The sequence below is a fragment of the Vombatus ursinus genome, unplaced genomic scaffold (genome assembly GCF_900497805.2).
Source record: "Vombatus ursinus unplaced genomic scaffold, bare-nosed wombat genome assembly UNPS02006230.1, whole genome shotgun sequence".
In the NCBI taxonomy this organism is placed as follows: Eukaryota; Metazoa; Chordata; class Mammalia; order Diprotodontia; family Vombatidae; genus Vombatus; species Vombatus ursinus.
In genome coordinates this window covers 24,112-38,312 of record NW_020946008.1, presented here as the reverse complement: position 1 = coordinate 38,312, position 14,201 = coordinate 24,112, and the positions used below count along the sequence as shown (strand labels likewise).

The window sequence follows — 14,201 nt, the reverse complement described above, 5'->3', positions numbered from 1 at the left end:
ATTACTTTGGTAGAACATGATAACAGATGGGATCTGATTTCACTTCTTGATAAAATCCTCTCTTATTCAAAGGCACAAGTCTTCCTTTCCCATCTACCAATATACAATACTGATGGCTTCCTCACAAGAATCACTGGACTGACTTCTCTAAAGTAAATTGAGTCTAAGCAGGGAGCTCATTCCCAGGGTGATGGAGTCAACTTTCACTCTGCCTTCTCCATGGGACTCATTTAGTCACTTGCCAGATCTGGTCAATTCTACACCCTAGCCTGTCCACTTCACCTTTCCCATCCAACCCCTCTTTTCCATTCCTATAACCACCAGCCTAGAGCTAGCCCTCATCACCTTTCACCTATTGCCATAGTCTCCTGACTGCTCCCCGTGTCTCATCCCTCCCTTCTCTACTCCATCCTAGACACAGCTTCAGAATGAAATTATCTTCCTAATGAAAAGATATATCTTCTCACTCCCCTGCTTAAAATAAATAGACAAAAAAATCTTTAGGGACACCCTTTTGTCTATAGGATAAATGACAAACTCCTGGAGAAGGTCTGTTATTTAAGACCCTCTTGGCCCTTTACTACCTACACCACCTTACAAACTACACCCCTTATTGCTCTAAATATGTTGCTGGCAGACTGGATTACTAGCTGTTCCATAGCTTTCTCTTGACCTGCCCAAAGAGAGTTCTCTGTGCCTGGAATGTACCCCTTCTCCTGTCTGCCTGCTGAAAGCCTTCTCTTCCTCCAAGGTCCAGCTCAGACAACACTTCTTCCAGGAAGCCTTCACCGGTCTATTGGCCCCCCACAGTCCTGACCAGAAAGTGATCTCTGTCTCTGTTTTCCTAGACCATTTTGTCTAGATGTTGCCTGTTCCCAACACATAGACACATTTTACACTATGTGTTTCCATATCTGCTCCCTCTCCCAACCCTCCTAGATTATAAACTTATGGGGAGAGGCTGTGGGTGGCTGTTTTCATCTTTTTATGTGCAGTCTAAAAGTACATGATAACTACTTAAATGTTCAGCCAGAAAATAGCTGAATGGAGGAGCAAGTCTGAGAAAACATGTAAGCAGAGAGAGTAAAACTGGAGTTTATTAATCTGAGGAGACCAAGGCAGAATGCAGGGCCTTAAACGGAAACTGAGGATCATTCTCACATTGGAGTCTAACAATTCACACAATAATCAATATTCAAGTGCCTCAACATATTGCGAAGGACTCTCCCCAATATTTTCCCAATTCCACGTCTCTTGATCTTTTCAGGCTGCAGAGGGAAGACAAACAGACATTCTTAGTCCAGGGCCTCTGCCGGTCAGGCTAAGAACGGAAGAAAAACCTGCCCCTCAGGGAATGGAATAACTTAGAGCTTCATGAGACTCAGAACTTGGAGGGCCCTCCACAGTGTCTGGTGCAACGTCACCCTTAGAAAGGAGGAAACAAGACAGATGGTAGTGCAGCTGACAGCTGACAGACCCAGGACTCAAGACCAAATCTTCAGCCTTGCAACTCTAAACCCAGTGCTCTGCCCAGCACAGAAAACTAAAGCCTCAGGGGCTTCTTCATGTTCATTTTGAAAATGATGAAAAGTCTTCCCAGGACACCCTCCTCCTGTTTCTGTGCCCAGGAGATGTAGAGGACAACGAGAAATCCTTTCCCCACTCCTTAAAACCTTCCACCCTCCAGGAGCACTTGTTCACATTGACTATGCCCCTGGCATGACCACACCGGAACTCACAGGTCCCCTTCAAAGTGGCTCACAGGGACATTGGCTATATGCCCCAAGCCCTGCCCACCCTAGTTCCCCTGCCCCATCTCATCACTGAGCTCTTGGGGTTAACAGGATAGCTGGACTGAGTCAGATGACCTGTTTCAACTTGGACAATTTCTAGCTCTATGACATTTTGGATAAGATCACTTCACTTCTCTGAGCCTCAGTTTCCTTCTCTGTAAAGTGGGGGAGGGCGAGTTAGAGTATATAATATCTAGGGTTCCCTCCAGTTCAAAATCCTCTGATTGCTTCTCTGGAAACACAGGTCTCAGCCCTTCCTCTCCCATTAGCCTTCTCTAATTTCCTCTTCCCCTAGAACTCTGAGGCCAGAGACCTCTAGCTCCAGAGCTGGGGGTTGAGTGAGGTAGATGAGGTAGAGCAATGCTCCTGCCTCTGTATCTATATCCCCTCCTGGAACCTGAAAGAAGTGAAGGGAGGCTGGGCTGAGGCTAAGGTTGGAGAGGGCAGCATGGTCAAAGTTGGTCCCAAGCCCCTCCAGCTGCACATCAATCCCAGCAGCCCCCAAGACAGAAGGCACCATAGACCCCTAGTGGAGTCTGCAGGTTTGGGCTCTTCTCCCAGCCCCCTCTGAGGATTCAGCACTTACCCCATCACAGGAAATATCAGCAGAGGGCTTAGGAGAATCCAGGGCAATGGCTCCAATGCATTCTTTCACCAGCTGTGAAGGGTTGCAGAGAGAATTCAAGACTGCCAGTCTGCAACCTCTGCCCCTGACATGCCAGGACTGACAACAAGCTCAAGCTTTGCCCCAAGCCAGCCCACTGGGAGGGTTTTCTGCTGCTCATCTTGGGTGAATCACTTTGCTCAGGGCAGCAGGAAGCAGAGCTCAGCACCCTCCCTGCTCCAAGGTGGCAATGTCCCCAGAAAGAGACTCATTCAGTCAGTCTCCCTCCCTAGCCCACGACACTCTCACCCCGTTTTCCTTGAAGTCACATTCATCTGGATTGGGATTTTCAGTATTGGGGCACACGGTCTCTCTCATGGTGAAGCTCAGAAGTCGAGGAGCAGCAGGATCATTGTTCTGGGGAGGAAGGCAGGACAGCCTTTTAGACCTAGGCCTCACCTGAGGGCCTGTGGGGCCATGAGCAAGCTATTTAGTGCTGGAAGGGACCTTAGACACTCTGTCATCTGACCCCATCAATTTCTAGATGAGGAAACTAAGAGCTAGGAAAGGTAGATGACTCATCCAAGGTCACACTGCTACCAGTGTTAGAACTGGGGGCATCCAGAACAGTCATTTGTCCCTTCAGTGTTTACTGAATGACTTCCGGAGTCCCCAGTGCTCAGCTTCCCCATTCCCTGTCCTCAGGCTGGTTGGGAGACAAAAATGCTCAAAAAGAAAAAAAAAACAATGCAAGTTTAAACCTGCTCAGGGCCACATGAGAATTCCTGTAATGATAACAATACCGGATTTGGAGTCTGAAGCCCTGAATTTTATTTGTATTCTGAGTGCTTAACATTGTTCCTGGGACATTGCAAGAGATTCAATCAATCAATAAAGATTTAAGCACCTACTATATGCCAGGCACTGTGCTAAATACTGGGGATCCAAAAAGAGGCACAAGACAGCACCTGCCTTCAAGTAGCTCACAATCTAATGGGAGGGAGACATCATGTGAACAAACATATACAAAGAAAGCTATGTACAGGATAAATAGGAAATCATTAAAATAGGGAAAGCCCTGGATTCAGAAATGCCTTTTCATTAATTCACTCTTTCATTTGGTCATTCCCTCATGCCCAGTTCTGTTACTTACTGCTATTTACTTTTCATTTCTCTGGACCACGATTTCCTACTTTGTATACAAAGGGGGTGAAACTCAGTGACATATAAGGTCCCTTCCGGCTTGACAGCCTATGACGCTGTGCAGGGCTGTAGGGTACGTGAAGAGAGAAAGAGAGCTCCCTCTGGCGTGGGGTCACTGATGGGGAGCTTGAGCTCTCCTCTGAGGTGGGAGCAGGATTGGAAAGTGAGGGGGAAGGGGAAGGGAATTCAAGGCAGGGGAGTCCTCACAAGGATACTCTGAGATGCACCAGGCATGGATTATCATCCCCATTTTACAGATGAGCAAATGAAAGAGATGGAAGATACTTTGCTCAGAGTCAGAAAAATGTGTTAGAACTGGAATGAGAACTCAGGTCTTCTGACTCCAATAATAATAAGAAGAATAGCAAACATTTGTACAGTGTTACTAAATGCCGAGCACTGTCCTATGTGTTTCACAATTGCTATCTTATTTGATCCTCATAACAACTCCAAGAGGTAGGTGCTATTATTATCCCCACTTCACAATGAAGGAAACTTCACACAGTTAGTAAGTGTCTAGCAGTACATTTGAACTCAGGTCTCCCTGACTTTCAGGGCCAGCGCTCTATCCACCCTGCCACCTAGCTGCCCCTCTCTTTTCACTATACCACAAATTCTCCCAGTGAGGAGACGAAGGTTTTCTGGAGTGAAAGGTTCATATTAGGGAATCCTGGCAGGTGGAGCCCTCCTTGGCCATCCCAATGCTACTCACTTCCCCAGGCTGCAGATTCAGGATTGAGAGACGAAACAGGTTTTCTGATCCTGACTTCGCGTTGTATTGCTGAATGAATTCATTCACCCAATCCTGGTACCACTGGTCCTGGGCACAGGCAAGTGGAGTCATGAGGCCGAGCAGCCCCAGCACCAACAGGGTTACCTGCATGGTCCAGCCCCTCTGCAGCCTCATCCTCTTGACCCTCAATGCTGTGGGCAGAAAAGGGCTGTCCTTTATTCACTGGCTTCTCCCCAGCCTTACACAAGGGCAAGGGATTACTCCAGCCATTGGGTTCCAACAGTTCCCTGAGGTCTGTGGTTTCCCCCATTCTTTTGTCATTGGTCACCTCTTGTCCCCAGGGCTGGGAGTCCTCTTCTTCAATTTCCTCATGTAGCCCTGGAGTTAACCAAAAGGAAGTATTGGAGAAAGAGGGGAAGTATGAGGAAAAGATGGAGGAGGGCAGGAAGATTAGGCAGGATGAGGGATATGAAGAAATAAATATTTTCCCCATCTCTCTCTGTCTTACAAAGTCCTGGAGGGCCTGCCGTTAAGTGGATGGTCCAGTGAGCTGGAACATTGGGTTCCCTTTCCAATTACTCAAGGAACTTTGCAATAGAGTTAGGGTTGCTTATACTGACCTCTGTATAATCCTCTGATACTTCCCAAAATTCTCAGACCTCTATTCTCCAAAAGCAAAGGGTCCAAATGTCAACAGAGATTTTGGGTTCCCTCTATGATTCTGAATTCCCCCTAGTAAAGCCTTCCTCAATAGGTGCCTGCCTCCAGCCCATTCAACTCCACAAATCTACATGCTGAGAGATCAGCCCTATGGGCTATCCATGGAACAGAATATCATAACCCAGACAATAAATTTTCTTCAGCCGGAAGAGGTGACTCTAAGCAGAGTCCTGAAAGAGGATAAGGATTCTGAGAGGAAGAGCTAGAGAGAGAGCACATTGGTGGCATGGTGGATTCCTGGCCTGTGCAGATCCAAGAAGGTGGAAATTATAATTCAGGCAAAAGAATAGGCCATGGTTGTCATAGCAAGGGATAGACACAGAGTTAGCAAGTCAGTTACTAACAATTGGTGGGTAGGTAGGGCAGAGGAGGGAAGAATCAACAAAAGTCTGTTGTAGGAGGTGGTACTTTACAAGCAGCAAGCTCGGCATTCTAAAAGGCAAATATGAGGAGAGAGAACATTCCAAATATGGTGGACCCCCTCTGCAAAGGCACAGTGGTGGGAGATGATCTGTCAGATACAGAGACTAGTAAGTAATCCTGTTGATCACAAACATAGACTATGTGAAGGGCAGTTAAATGAAATCAGTGCAGAAAGAAAATGGGAGCCAGACTGTGAAAAGTTTTTAAATGTCTAACGGAAGAGTTTGGATCATCCTAAAGGCAATGGAAGGCAGTGCAGTGACATGGCCACACTTATGCTTTAGGAATATTAATGTGGCAACTATAGGGAGCATAGATTGAAGAAGGGAGACACTGAAGACAGCCATCCCAATTAGGAAGCTGATGTTAACACAGGTGAGGACAGGCAAAGATGTCAAAAGGTACAGATGGGGGAGCAGCTCCCCTGTAACTATGGGAGATGGCCTATACAAATGCATGAGGGCAGGACAGAGCAGGATGGGATGGGGGAACAGAGAGTAATCCAGTTTCTCTGAAATCAAGAATACATCGCTTCCTGAAGAATCCCCTCCATATATCCATTCTCCCATGTTACAAAAAAATATAGGCAAGAAAAATAAATCAAGAAATTAGCTGTGTCTATATGTGTATGCCTCATTCTTTTTTTCCATTGCTATTGTTTTTTATTAATTTTTTTTTATTTTTAATTTTTAAACATTCACTTCCCCAAGATTTTGAGTTCCAAATTTTCTGCCCATCTCTCCCCTCCCACCCCAAGACAGCATGCATTCATTCTGAATACCTCTTCCCCCATCTGCCCTCCTTTCTATCACTCCCCAGATTCTCTTATCCCCTTCCCCTTCTATTTTCCTGTAGGGCAGGATAGATTTCTATATCCTTTTCCCTGTATATCTTATTTCTCAGTTGCATGTAAAAACAGTTTTTAACATTTGTTTTTAAAACTTTGAGTTCCAAATTCTCTCCCTTTCTCCCTCCCCACCTACCCTCTTTAAGAAGGCAAGCAATTTGATTTAGATGAAAGACTAGTTATATTTCCCTCCATCCTATCCTGCCCACTCCCCATTTTTTCCTATTCTCTCCTTTGACCCTGTCCCTCCTCAAAAGTGTTTGCTTCTGATTACCCCCTCCCCCAATCTGCCCTCCCTTCTATTATCCCCTCCTCTCTTATCCCCTTCCCCCCTATTTTCCTGTAGGGTAAGATAGATTCCCATACCCAATATGTTATTCCCTCCTTAGGCCAAATCCTATGAGAGTAAGATTCACTCATTCCCTCTCACCTTCCCCCTTTCCCCTCCAATGTAAAAGTCTTTTCTTGTCAGTTTTATGTGAGATAATTTACCCTATTCTACCTCTCCCTTTCTCCTTCTCCCACTACACTCCTCTCTCACCTTTTAATTTTATTTTTTAGAGAACATCCCTTCCTATTCAACTCACCTGTTCCCTCTATCTCTCAGGAGGACTTGAGTTCAAATCTGGCCTCAGACATGTGCTAACTGTGTGACCCTGGGCAAGTCACTTAACCCCAATTGCCTAAAGAAAAAAATATATGGTTCTCATTGTAAATGTGAGCCCCTAAGTTCCCTCTCCCAAGGTCACCTGCATTCTTACCAAAGCATTCCTTTTGTCAGCAAGGAAATAGAGAAGGCAGAGATAAGTTTCTAGTTCCCTTTTTCCTCTGAAATCATACCTGGTGGCGGTCTACTCAATTTATGCTTAAAGCCCTTTCTTTCTAAACCTTGAGAAGCAATTTCTTGTGATGAGAGAAAAAAATAACACTGGGTTTAAGTTGGAGGAACTGAGTTTCCATCTTACTTCTGATACTTTATTAGCTATGTGCCTTTAGGCAAGTCATTTAGTATATTTGGGTCTCAGTTTTCTTATTTATAGATGAGATGGGTGGACAGATTATTTCTAAGGTGCTGTCAACTCTAAGTCATATGATCAGTTTTAAGTTGAACTCTTCTGAGTTCCTTTAGAGAGGCAGGGTGTTCTAATGGAAAGAGTACTCAGCCTAGAGTAAGGAGATATGGGTCCAAACTCCAGCTCTAATACTTCTAAAGCTGTTTGAACATAGGTAAATCATTTAACATCCCTGTGCTTTATTTTTCTCAACTGTAAAGTAGATCTAGCAAACAATGGGGAAAAAAAGCTCTGGCTATAGAAAGTTATTATGATGACAAGGAAGATCAAAACATACACTCAGAAGAAGACAACAAAGTCAAAGCTCCTACATCCAAAGCTTTCTAGAAAAATACGAATTGGTCTCAGGCCATGGAAAAGCTCAAAAAGGATATTGAAAAGCAAGTAAGAGAAGTAGAGGGAAAATTGGGAAGGGAAATGATTCAATAAATGAAGAGTAATGCAAGAAAACCATGAACAAAATAGTCAATAGCTTGGTAAAGGAGACACAAAAAAAATACTGAAGAAAATAACACATTAAAAAACAGAATAGGTCAAATGGTTAAAAAAAAAAAAAAGGTCCAAAAAGCCAAAGAGGAGAATGTCTTCAAAAGCAGAATTGGCCATATGGAAAAAGAGGTCCAAAACTCACTGAAGAAAATAATTCCTTAAAAAATTAGAATGGAGGGGCAGTTAGGTGGCACAGTGGATAGAGCTCTGGCCTTGGAGTCAGAAGGACCTGAGTTCAAATCCAGCCTCAGACACTTGACACTTACTGGCTGTGTGACCCTGGGCAAGTCATTTAACCCTGAGAGCAAATGGAAGCTAATGACTTTATGAGACATCAAGAAACAATAAAACAAAACCCAAAGAATGAAAAAATAAAAGACACTGTGAAATATCTCATTGGAAAAACAACTAATCTGAAAAAGAGATCCTGGAGAGATAATTTCAAAATTATTGGAACACCTGAAAGACATGATCAAAAAAAGACATCATCTTTCAAGAAAGTATCAAGGAAAACTGCCCTGATATTCTAGAATCAAGAGGTAAAACAGAAATGGAAAGTGTCCACTGATCATCCCCTGAAAGTAGATTTAATAGTACCTCTACTGCCTAATCAGAGGGAATAGAGCAATACCTGGGAGGAAGATGCTATATAATTCTCATTTTATAGATGAAGAAACCAGGGAAAATAGAAGTTAAGTAACTTGTCTGAAGTCACACAGCTACTAAGTATCTAAGGCTGGATTTGAACTCAGGTCTTTACACTTATTTGAATAAGCATTGTATATATTTCCCACCCTACTCACAGTAGAATGTAAGCTCTATTAAGGCAAAGATTGCTTTTTCTCTTTGACTTTCTGTTCCCAGGACTTAAACTCAGTGCCTTCCACATAGTAAGTGGTTAACGCAGGCCTGTTGAACTGAATTGAACTGAAGTATGACCCTGTCTAGCACAAGGAAGTTTTCCCTATTTCTTTTAAAATTTATTCCTTATTGTGGATTGCAGCCAAAGCACTACTTGTGGGAAATTTTATATCTCTAAACACTTATATCAATAAAATAGTGAAAGGGCAGATCAGTGAGCTGAGCATGCAAATGAAAAAGCTAGAAGAAAAACAAATCAAAAATCCTAATTCAACACCAAATTGGACATCCTAAAAATCAAAGGAGAAATCAATAAAATTGAACCTAAGAAAACCATTGAACTAATAAATAACACTAGAAGCTGGTTTTATGAAAAAACCAATAAAATAGATGAAGTATTGGTTAATTTTATTTAAAAAAGGAAAGAAGAAAGTCAAATTACTAGTATCAAAAATGAAAGAGGTGAATTCCCCATCAACAAAGAGGAAATTAAGACAATTGTTAGGAGCTATTTTGCCCAATTATATGCCAAGAAATTTGACAATCTAAATGAAATGGGTGAGTAGCTACAAAAGTATGAATTACCCAGATTAACAGAAGAAGAAATAAAATACTTAAATAACCCTATCTTAGAAAAAGAAATTGAACAAGCCATCAATAAACCTCCTAAGAAAAAAATCACCATAACCAGATGGATTCACAAGCAAATTCCATCTAACATTTAAAGACAATTGATCCCAATACTATATAAACTGCTTGGAAAAATAGGCAAAGAAAGAGTCCTACCAAATTCCTTTTATTACACAAATATGTGCTGATACCTAAACCATCAAGAGCCAAAACAGAAAAATGAAAGCATAGACTTTCCCTAATGAAAATTGATGTAAAAATTTTAAATAAAATACTAGATGGAGATTACAGCAATATATCACACTGGGATTGATACCAGGAATGGAGGGCTGGTTCAATATTAGGAAGACTACTAGCATAATTGACCATATCAATAACAAAACCAACAGAAATCATATGATTATCTCAATAGATGCAAAAAACAGCCTTTACCAAAATACAGTACCCATTCCTATTAAAAACATTAGAGAGCATAGAAATAAATGGAGCTTACCTTAAAATGATAAGTAATATTTGTCTAAAACCAACAGTAAGCATTGTCTGTAATGGGGAATAAGCTAAAAGTCTTCCCAATACAATCAAGGGTAAAGCAAGGTTGTCCATTATCACCTCTATTGTTTAATATTGTATTAGAAATGTTAGCTATACCAATAATAGGTGAAAAAGAAATTAAATGAATTAGAATAGGCAATGAGGAAACAAAACTATCACTCTTTGCAGATTATATGATGGTATCTTAGAGAATTAATTTAGAAACTACTTGAAATTATTAATAAATTTACTAAAGTTGCAGTATATAAAATAAACACACATAAACCATCAGTAATACTATATATTACCAATAAAGTCTAGCAGCAAGAGATAGGAAGAGAAATTCCATTTATAAAAATTATAGGCAATATGAAAGACTTGGGAGTCTACCTGCCAAGACAAACCCAGGTACTAAATGAACACAACAATAAAACACTTTTTACACAATAAAGTCAGATCCAAACAATTAGAAAAATATTAATTGCTCATGGGTAGGCTGAGCCAATATAATCAAAATGACAATTCCACCTAAATTAATCAATTTATTCAGTGCCATACCAATCAAACTATCAAAAAATTATTTTACACAGCTAGACACATTAACATCAAAATTCATCTGGAAGAATGAAAGTTTAAGGATATCAAGGGAATCAATGAAAAAAAAAATGAGAAAGAATGGTCTGGCCATACTGGATTCCAAAGTGTAATACAAAGCAGTAATTAGAAAAACAATCTGGTACTGCCTAAGAAATAAAGTGGTGGATCAATAGAAGAGACTAGATACAAATTACACTAAATGACCATAGTAATCTAATATATGATAAGATCCAAGCTTTTGGAACAAAAGCTCACTATTTGACAAAAACTGCTGGGAAAATGAAAACAATATGGCATAAACTAGGTATAGACCAACATTTCATACCATATACCAAGATAAGGTCAAAATGGCTACATGATTTACACATAAAGGGTGATACCATAAGCAAATTGAGAGAGCATGAAATAGATTATCTGTCACATTTATGGATAAGGGAAGAATTTAGGATCAAAGAAGATACAGAGAGCATCATAAAATATAAAATAGAATATTTTGGTTACATAAAACTAAAAAGTATGTACACAAAATCAATGCAACCAAAATAAGAAGGAAAACAGAAAATGGGTGGGGGGAAGGGGAGGGAAATTTTGCAAAAAGTGCCTCTGATAAAGGCCTAATTTCTCAAATATGTAGGGAAATGAGTCAAATTTACAAAAATACAAGTCATTCCTGAATTTATAAATGGTCAAAGGACATGAATAGGCAGTTTTCAAAGAAATCAAAGCTATTTATAATCATACAAAAAATGTTCTAAATCACTATTAATCAGAGAAATTCAAATTAGAACAAGTCTGAGGTTCTACCTCACACCTATCAGAAAGGCTAATATGACAAAAAAAGGAAAATGCTGGATGTTGGAAGGAATGTGGAAAACTGGGACACTAATGCACTGTTGGTGGAGTTGTGAATTGATCCAACCATTCTGGATAGCAATTTGGAACTATGTCCATAGGGATATAAAACTGTGCATACCCATTGATCTAACAATACGACAGACAGGTCTATATCCCAAAGAGATCCAAAAAGGGAAAAGGACTTAATTATTCAAAAATATTTATAGCAGTTCTTTTTGTGATGGCTAAGAATTGGAAATCAAAGGGATGCCCATCAATTGGGGAATGGCTAAACAAGCTGTGGTATATGATGGTGATGGAGTATTATTGTGCTGTAAGAGATGACAAGCAGGATGATTTCTGAAAAACCTAGAAAGACTTACATGACCTGAGGCAAGTGAAGTGAGCAGAACCAGGAGAACATTGTACATAGTAACAGCAACATCGTATGATGATCAACAATGAATGACCTTATTCTTCTCAAAAATACGATGATCCAAGACAATTCCAAAAGACTCATGATGGAAAATGCTATCCACGTCCAGAGAAAGATCTATGGAGTCTGAATGCAGATTGAAACATACTGTTTTCACTGTCTTTATTTTTTTCTTTTTTTTTTTTCCCTTTAGGTCTATTTCTTCTTTCACAACATCACTAATATGGAAATATGCTATACATGATTGTACATATATAACCTGTATCAAATTGCTTACCATTTGGGGAAGAGGAAGGGGAGAGGAGGAAGGAGAAAATTTGGAACTGAAATTTTTTTAAATGAATGCTAGAAATTGTTTTTATATGTAATTAGAAAAATAAAACACTATTTTTCCAAAAAATAAAATAAAATCTGTTCCTTATAAAAGAGATTTTTAATTGGCTTAATAATCACCAATAAAAACATACAAATAAACTTAGAAAATAATGGGTAAAATCTCAGCCAAAGGACAAGGGACAGTCATATAGTAGGCACATGCAGGTTACAACGCATTAAAAATCTAGTAAATGCACTGGATGAGTAGTGTAAAGGGTTGTCTTCATACTGATGGAGTAAGGTTTGGAATCCCAAAGTCCAGGACAGGAAGCACTGAGCACAAGACAAGAGTCAGCAGAGAGAAAGGAAAGAAAGCTAGATCAGTTGAGGGGAAATGCTCACAATAAAGGAGGACAGTCAGGGAGTATGGAAACAAATCAGTTTCACTAGGACTAGTGAAACTAGGACTTGGTACAAGGAGGAATGTCAAAACTTGTCAAATCTGATGGGTTTTACAGGGTTCTGATCTGGGTCAGGCAGGACCAGGCCTTGTGGGGAAGGAGAGAGACAGCTGGTCATAAAGACAGGTGCTGATGCCGGGGAGGAGGGAAACATTGAGGGAATTGGCAGCAAGCTGACAGTCCAACTCCCCTCTGGCACAAAATGGGGCTTTAGGCTGACTCCCTCTGACAGGATCACCCAGGAGATAGAAGCATTTCTCACACTTCATTCTCAGTAAGGATGTGGCAGGGAGGCTACTGAAGACCTTCTGTGCCTGCATGGAGCCAAGAGAAAAAATACACAATTCTTTTCCCTGTCTTAATATATTTTATTTTTAGGGTGATTTCCTTGATGAATCATATCCAATTCCTTAGGGAGTCTATATGCCGGCTGACTTTCCCTATGTTATTGATTTAGAAGTAGTATGAGATGCTCCACAGGGCACACACACACACGCGCGCGCGCGCACACACACACACACACACACACACACACACATCCCTCCCTCTTCTTCCAATAAATAGTTAAGGGTTGATGATATAATGAGAGTTACAATCTTGGTGGGGCAGAGTTGGTGGTAAGAATAAGGGTGTGGGGAAGAGTAAGGACCCAATTTTGGTTCTTAGTGGCATCGTTGGAAGCCCTGTAGTCCCACCCAGGGCTTCCAGGAGCTCAATGCAGTTGTCTAACTCTAAGTGGCACAGAAAAGTAATTAAAATGGCAGTACAATTTCTCAGGCATTTCAAGGAAGTTTTTGAGAGGACTATGTTAGTGTCTATAAAATGCTCTCCCAATCTACCTGCATTAAAAAAAAATAACAGCTTCTCACCTCTCCTTTCCTTCCCTCAGCCCATAGCACTAGCAGGAAGGACAGGTCAAGTCTCCAAGATGTCACCTTCCTCACACTGTCTGAGGGGCCATGCTGGCCCCCAAACCACCTTTGTTGTAGGAGAATCTCTCACACAGCCAGTAAAGGTAGACACAGAACTCCAGAGGCACAAACAGTTAGAAGTAGTCCCAAGAAAGCTGCCTATCTGCCACTTGAGTTGTATTCAGGCAGGAGGACCCATTATCAGTACTAGAAGCCAGAATATTGACAGATGAGAAAGGGCAAGGAAAGTGGCAGGTCAGGTGGGTAGAGTGGTGGAGAGAGGTCCAACAAAAGCAAACACTGCTGTAGCAATGTTTATTATAGCCGCAAGTTCTCTGCCATATCTGATCTTACTTGGGGAGGTTATCAAAGGGTCTGGATCAGGATATATTTTAAAGCCTATAAAGGGGAGCCAAGATGACAAAATAGCAGGGAGAGTTCCCTAACACAACCCCTCCACAAAGATCTAGAAAATGAACCAGACCACATCCTGATTGGGAAATCCAAGGGAAAAAAATCACAAGGACACGTTTCTAGCCCAGCTCAGCATAGAGAGGCAAAAGGGGAGATCATAGACATTAGGGAAAGAAAGGGTGCCAGATGCATACAGGAAGACCTTTCCCATGTGCAGGATTCAGGAAGAGGAATGCTGCCAATTGGCAGCTCTGTCATTCATTACTCAGTTGTTGGTCACAGATCCAGGACAGACTGAGGAGGGGAATGTACACCTGGAATTGCAA

General features: G+C 41.2%; 1 protein-coding gene across 3 annotated transcripts; it reads right to left on the bottom strand.

Annotated features, from left to right (window-relative positions):
• Positions 1–1,100: 1,100 nt before the first annotated feature.
• Positions 1,101–13,659, bottom strand: LOC114032971 (cathelicidin antimicrobial peptide-like). Of its 3 annotated transcripts, XM_027848415.1 has the most exons (6): positions 11,722–11,737; positions 4,662–4,711; positions 4,313–4,524; positions 2,707–2,814; positions 2,380–2,451; positions 1,101–1,268 (listed from the first exon to the last, which is right to left on the bottom strand). In XM_027848415.1, exons 3-6 carry the CDS (start codon positions 4,505–4,507, stop codon positions 1,170–1,172), a joined length of 474 nt encoding a protein of 157 aa, XP_027704216.1. In that variant the 5' UTR covers positions 4,508–4,524; positions 4,662–4,711; positions 11,722–11,737; the 3' UTR covers positions 1,101–1,169. The 3 variants fall into 3 exon arrangements, with proteins under 3 accessions (XP_027704216.1, XP_027704215.1, XP_027704217.1); XM_027848414.1 differs by lacking the exons at positions 4,662–4,711; positions 11,722–11,737 and adding an exon at positions 13,420–13,659; XM_027848416.1 differs by lacking the exons at positions 1,101–1,268; positions 4,662–4,711; positions 11,722–11,737 and adding exons at positions 1,279–1,425; positions 13,420–13,659.
• Positions 13,660–14,201: the final 542 nt, after the last annotated feature.

What these genes read in the sequence shown, in the direction of transcription:
- LOC114032971 (XM_027848414.1), bottom strand. Translation starts at nt 4,507, where the DNA reads ATGAGGCTGCAGAGGGGCTGGACCATGCAGGTAACCCTGTTGGTGCTG. An exon ending in TGAATCTGCAGCCTGGGGAA is followed by an intron (nt 2,815 to 4,312) that starts GTGAGTAGCATT and finishes CTTCCTCCCCAG; the next exon opens with AACAATGATCCTGCTGCTCC. An exon ending in GTGACTTCAAGGAAAACGGG is followed by an intron (nt 2,452 to 2,706) that starts GTGAGAGTGTCG and finishes AACCCTTCACAG; the next exon opens with CTGGTGAAAGAATGCATTGG.